The 6,626-nt window shown below is 50.4% G+C and overlaps 2 protein-coding genes across 2 annotated transcripts; both read right to left on the reverse strand.

The window, feature by feature from the left end:
- Window positions 1-950: 950 nt before the first annotated feature.
- Window positions 951-1,859, reverse strand: GUITHDRAFT_149581 (hypothetical protein; the record flags this gene model as incomplete). The annotated part of the gene is made up of 1 exon (XM_005817901.1): window positions 951-1,859. The coding sequence occupies one exon, from the start codon at window positions 1,857-1,859 to the stop codon at window positions 951-953; it is 909 nt and encodes a 302-aa protein (XP_005817958.1).
- Window positions 1,860-1,930: 71 nt separating this feature from the next.
- GUITHDRAFT_83535 (hypothetical protein) lies at window positions 1,931-2,104 on the reverse strand (the record flags this gene model as incomplete). The annotated part of the gene is made up of 1 exon (XM_005817902.1): window positions 1,931-2,104. One exon carries the CDS (start codon window positions 2,102-2,104, stop codon window positions 1,931-1,933), a length of 174 nt encoding a protein of 57 aa, XP_005817959.1.
- Between the last annotated feature and the right edge of the window lie 4,522 nt (window positions 2,105-6,626).

Below are 6,626 nucleotides of genomic sequence, written 5' to 3' on the forward strand. Positions count from 1 at the left end.
CCTCCTCCGCCTTCTCTCCGCCTTCTCTCCACCTATCTCCACCACCTCTTTGCCTCCTCTGCCACACCCTCCCCCTGACTCTGCCTCAGGCGCCGCTACCAGCTGTTCCTTCAGCCCGCGTCCTCCTCTCCTCCCCTCTCTTCGCGTCGCAGCCGAAGAATTGGTGGGAGTAAAGAAACAACATCGGCTAGGAAACGACATCGACCAACTGTCGAGGGTTGAAAGGGAACTTACTTCTTCATGTGAATGTTGTGTGAAAGCAAATTCTTCTTCAATGAAAGAACTTCATCAAACTACATTTAATGAATAAAGTACATATCAACATGTACAGCGAGGCTCAACGGAGCCCAGCTACGATAGAGCTGCTATCTTTTTTTCCGGATTGGGAGGTACAGATTGCGTTTCGTCCAAGTCCAGCTGGACGGAGCAGGCGTGCACCGCCTGACTCCTCCTGCTTGGCTAGACGCCCCGCACCACCAAGATACTCAAGTCTCACCAAAGCCGACAGTCGAAAGAAGGTCCACCCCTCCCTCACGACTTCGCGGCCTTGGGTCTCCAGGAGCTCCCGGCAGTTACTGCACTCGTCTACTCTCACTCGTTCTGATCAGATCCAACCTGACACCCAGCTGCTTTCCCGGCTGCTGGATTACAGGGAGATCCAATCGAAGCAATCGTCCATAGGAGGCCACCTTGGCTAACCAGCTTTCTCGGCTGGCAAAAGAATGGCCTCGTCTGAACTCTCAAGCTGCTGTAAACTTGAGAGAGTTTCCCAACTGTTTGTTTTCACTGATCGGAGGTGCGAAGGATGTGAGACGTCCACCGCTCACCCTCGCGTTTTCCTTTCAGCGCCTTTGTTCAATGCTCCATCGTAACCTGAGCCACCCCCAATGCGGGGATGTGCCGGTCCCTTCACCTCTAGTATACCCCGTCCCCAGTATAGTGACAATTGTTTAAGCGTGTACACTCAGGTAGTCATCGATGCCGATGCCATGCATGCCACAGAAACCGTTCAGTTCCATCATCTCATCTTCCATGTAGACATGCGAGCTGTTGTAAGTCACTTGCGCATCCTCTTGTTCGAACGGCAGAGACCAGACCGCTGAGTTAGCCAAGGCAGCCATGAGTTCTGCATCTCCTGCCTCGGTGGCGTCACCATGGCTGCCGGAAGCTGAACCTTCATGAGACTGCTCCTGCACCACTTGAGCGAAGCTCTCTGACTGTTCACTTCCCGCCTTGGCACAACCAGCCAACATGGCAATGAGATCTTCGTCCGAAGCTGCCTGTTCAATCGCAAAGTCTTTGGAATTCTCGCTTGTGAAGTCTTCTTCGTCAATGCCGGGCATTTCATCCATGCAGTCGTCCGCCTGCTCATCTTCGGCGCAATCGTGCACGGAGTCTCGCTCGTCGATAGACAGCTGAGCCTTCCCGTTCACTCCCTTCACCACGAAGCAGATGTTTCCACTGCCCTCTGTCATCCTCTTGAGCATCTCCGGTGTGAGAGAAAGCTCAAGCTTCAACGGCTTGCCGTTCTCTTGCACGGTCGTTGCAATTCTCACCGGGACCTCTGAGTTCTTGGCGACTTCCCGCTTTGTTGGAGAAGGCCAGACCTGGCCTGCAGGAGTTCGAGTTTCACACTCGCGCTCTGCAAGCGGGGAAGCAACTCTCGCGTTGTAGGAGGGTGAGGTTGAAATAGACGACGTGGCCTCGTATTGACGGGGAGTTGTCGCAACAGAGGCGTCCGACGCACAGAAGGTAGGCGAGGAAGACCCGGAGCTATCCGTCTGATCCGCAACATCGTTCCACCGCGGGTACGAGCTTACAGCTTGCAGCAGGGAAGGATCATCCTTCGCTCCGGTCATTGCAGTCTCAAGCTTTCGAAGCTTCTTGTCCAAGCTCTTGATCTGAAAACGAAGTAAGCGAGTGTTCTCAGTCACCACAAGAATAATACCTTGCGATACGGCCATCTGTTGATTCCGTTTTGGCGGCAGACCTTCTTCAAAGAGGTGAGGCAGATTCCCAGTTCCTTCGCAACGGCCTTCTCGGGCATTTTGAAGTACTTGGAAAGCTCTTGCATGGTGAGATCGACGGTTCTCTGAGTTGGCATAGCTCTCTGATTCACCAGGTTCACGCTATTGTCTTGTGTTGGTGTCTTAATCTTGGTGTCTGAACCGAAAGGTGATGACACTCCGTGTATGTTGAAGGTGTTGATTTTTGTGATTTTTTGTTTGTTTTGTTTGTATTCCCGTTCCCTCTAGAAGATGTCGGTTACCTCGAGCTGCTCCGCAACTACGCAATCAAAACGAACGACCCACCGAGTTGAAGGACAAGTCCAACAGACTACGGGGGTGGATGGGGTCGTTCGCTCTGACCGCGCAGCTGCTAAGCCAGCTGTAGTGCTCTGATCAACTTGTCTCCTAGGAAGGAGCCCTCCTTGCAAAGTGCAAGCCTCCAAGTAGTTGAAGGGTGAGCTAGTGCCCCGTCGATGCCTTCAAAGGCTCACTCCCTCTCCCAGAGCTCCTGGGTCAGGATGATGAGGTCGAGACGCAGAAAGCGAGAGGGAGGGGGAGGACACGACGCGGGTGTAGCAGGGAGGGAGGGCAGCGGGAGGTGCGGGAGGATAGGAGCGAATTAAGCTCTGCCTCCCCTACTCCCACCCACCCCCTTTCTCGTTTCACCACCCATTGTTTTACCATTCTACACCCCACCCTTTTATATCACCCGTGGGGAATAAGACCACCCCTACCTTGGAATTCAACACTCACCCACTAACTTATCCCACCCTACCCACACATTGGACACTTTGTCCTGCAAAATATATTTTAAATGGTACTAAATGTATTACCAGAACAAAAACATTTTCTGTACTGGGTACATGGCATGTACTAGGAAAGCTTGCAGAAGTTCATTGAACTACTGTGATGTATGATATTATAAGTATTTTAAATGGTACATCTAATTCAGTGATCTTGCAAGTTTCAGTACCAAAAATTATAAAATATCAACAACACTACCATTTTCTCTAAAGTGATATGTAGAATTCATCCAAGGACTCAGGTTGTTCAACTCGGTACAAATTGATGTACCGCAAACTTAAAAGTCGATGGGGTAGGGTGGGTAGGGGGTGTGGGGGGCCAGCTCCATAAAATCGAGAGGTAAGCTGGTCATCGACAGGGGTGTAAGACTATTGTACAGGGGTAGTGGGAAAAAGGAAAACTGTACGTTATGGTAAGGGTGGGTCATTGATAGTCGGATAGGGGGTAATCTGTTCGGAAGGAGCAAAAATGAGGGGTGAGGGCTGTAGGTGGAAGTCGGAACTCGGTGATTGTAGCAAGGGGGGTTGTTATACAATGTTATACAAGTGATAAATTAGTTTATTAATAACTCAACATATTTCTTTTCGGCAGCATTGGGATTGCTCCTGAGATTGAGGGGTTGCAAATAAGTATTTTGAGCATCTTTATATTGCATTTACACGATGAAGCTTTTGTTTTTGGATATCTTTTGGATCAGCCGGTACCTTTTTGCATTGGTACTAAAGGTGTCCTACAAACATTTACCTGGCTCACGGGGGTGGTCTCGGGGGGTAGGGGGTTATTCGATCGCCAATAGAGACCTTGCATTGATCTTTCCGTCTGGCAAGATCCCTGACAGACAAGGGGACCACCCCTGACTCCCACCCTGTTTTAAATGACCCCTACCCCCTCTTGAAACTCTCCGATTCATGTCCACCCCACGATAGATATAACACTACCGTGTCTTCCATGCGTTTTCTCCGAAGCACATCCGAGTATGACCCCCCCATGTTCGATGACCCTACCGAACATCTTCATGCCCCTGGATTCCGCCTAACGGTCAATCAACCCCACCCTTCCAGCGTCTTGCCTTGTACCTTTGTCTCCGTGCATAAAAATCTATGCGCCGCTGTTTCAGTATTACCAAGATCTTTGAGAATACTGTGATAAAACATCTAAGAAATGTTTCAAGAGCTGAAATGTATTCAAATACATCTTTCAATTTGAACATTTTTTCAGAACAGATTGAAACATCTAGGAAACATTTATGGAAATCAATATATCATCAATAGAATCTTGCACTTCAAATTGGTTAGGTTGCCAGGGGACCCACCAAGCTCCTCCTTGCAAGGACACACCGGGGTAGATCGGATGAAACTCCTTGATAGGGTAGGGTCAAGTTTTCCAGGGGTCAGGGGTACATGTACGATCGACCATAAGGGTGGTAGTAATAAAAGCATTCAAACTTGGGGGTAGGGTTATCGTTTGCCCGTCGTAAAGCGATGAGACTGATGAATGGGTTGCTATCGCTTTGTCATCAGTGCCGAATCAAAACCAATTTAAAATTCAAAGAGACTCTTTTTCACAGAGATGTGACCAGTGTTTAAAAATATAAAATACAGTAATGTAGCAACGGTCGTAAATACTGTCAGCAAGACTTTTGATCCAGTGGTAGTCCCCATCAAGGGTAGGTGGTGAAAACGGTGGGACGTTTTAGACCAGGGGGTGGGTCTTCATCTGAGAAAGGGGGTGGGTCTACAAAGTTAATGATGATCACCGTGTAGGGGTAGAGGAAAGCTTTGAGGTATATCCAGGTTGGTTTTGTAAAGGGCAAAGTGGGTATATTGTGGGGTGGGGTGGTCTTTATCCCATGGCTACTAAATTCGCAGTCAAATAACCAATATTTCAACATCTTCGTCAAACGTTCAAATTCAAAGACGAACAACAATCGGGTTTTCGAAAGTTGATCCAAAATGTGATACGACTGGATACAAGGCCTTAAAAAAGTTTCGGAGTGGGACCCCACCACCTTGCAAGATTCGGTGTCTTAGACCGGTGCATCTGGGTTGCCGGGTGACTAATAACGGATCGATGGTGTAAAGTCCTATGCGAACATATCTTCTGTTTCAGTTTGAAATTGGATGGGAGAATTTGAAACAATTTGAGCAATGTGAGTTGAGTGCTGATGTCATCCCAATCCGGATCTATATAATATCCCTTTTGAAGAATCTATTTGTACCGGAGATAATCAAAATATTTATATAATTCTGTACAGTGCGCTACAGGAGCTTGACATTTAAATTTAAATGTATGTTTAAAATGGCCTCTGGGGCCTCAAGTGTCATCCATCCGATCGGGACCTGGCCTCCTATAATAACCCTTTTACCTCACAGATCAGTTTACTATTATTATCAAGCTGTCCCATACCATATGAACTTACAAATATATTAAATGTGTACCGCATACAGGTTGATGGTCATTAAATTGTTTTAGAGTTTTAAAGAATGACACCTCGACGCTCAAGGGCCGTCATCCTGTCATCGGTACAGTGTTTGCCTCAATCAGGCTCCGGAGGCTCCGACTTAAGTCACCTGCCGAGTCACGCCAGACCCGGCCGGGCCGGCCGCCGCGGCCGCCCGGCGGGGCCCGGCGTGACTGGCAGCGGCGGCGGCGCACTGACCGTACGGGCCGACCGGGACCGTGGCAGCCTCCGCGGCCGGGGAGTCAGCCTCAGCCGAATCATCCGACCGCTCCCGACTCGGCGAGCCTCCCCCCGGTGCCGCGGTGGCACCGGGAGTCACACGCAGCCGTCCGGCGGGCCGGGCCCGGCGCTCGCCAGGCACTCCGAGGCTCCGATCAGTGACTGACTACTCGGGCCGCACACGCGGCAAGTTTCGGCAGCGCCAACCCATCCAGCTAGTCACTGGGAATAGAAAATTGGCGTCGAATTTGGCGCACCAAAATGTCAATAGTTTTCGAAGAGCAGCATCAGGAGGAGGAGGAGGAGGAGGAGGAGGAGGAGGAGGAGGAGGAGGAGGAGCAGCAGCAGCAGCAGCAGCAGCAGCAGAAGCAGAAGCAGCAGCAGCAGGAGCAGCAGCAGCAGCAGCAGCAGCCATGAACGCTATCGAGCACCATGAACGCTCTCGAGCACAAGAACAGCAAGTTACCATGAACGCTCTCGAGCACAAGAACAACAAGTTAAGCAGGAAGGGTAGAGAGACAAGTTTTGTTAGAGCAGAGAGTGAGAGAGGACAAGATTGAATAGATGCGTGGAATATGAAGTCATCTTATTCGGAAGATTATGCCAAAACAACGCAGTTATACTTTGACGATGTCGATCATAAGCCCATGAAAGAAGAAGAGCGCGAAGAGAGCATTGAGAAGGAATCCTCTCAGGATTCCCAGTGTGCATTCTCACTTCTCTGGTACCCACCATTGATGGCATGCAGCGCAGGAGGGTCGGGGATGCACGAGGACTTTGTCCGTCACGAGTCGTCTAGGCGATCGACCGGCAGCAGCACGCGTGAAGGAGATGGCTCCGCTGCGACCTCGCGCCTTGGCGGCATCGGGGTGGCGCTTTCACTGGGGGTCAGTCGAGACTTAGAAACGGCAGGGGAACGAGCGTTTTACATCTCCAAGCTCGACAGGTTCGGATGGCCTGCCAATGCTGAACTGCCAAATCTGACTGATCGTCTTCACTGTCTCGTTCCTCGCCTCCCTTCCTTCCTCCCTCTCCTCCTTCCTATCATGATCCTCCCTCTCTTCCTCCCTCTCTTCCTCCTCCCTCCCTCCCTCCCTCCCTCCCTCCCTCTCTTCCTGCGAGCGTCGGGATTC

Source organism: Guillardia theta (assembly GCF_000315625.1).
Source record: "Guillardia theta CCMP2712 unplaced genomic scaffold GUITHscaffold_473, whole genome shotgun sequence".
Taxonomy (NCBI): Eukaryota; class Cryptophyceae; order Pyrenomonadales; family Geminigeraceae; genus Guillardia; species Guillardia theta.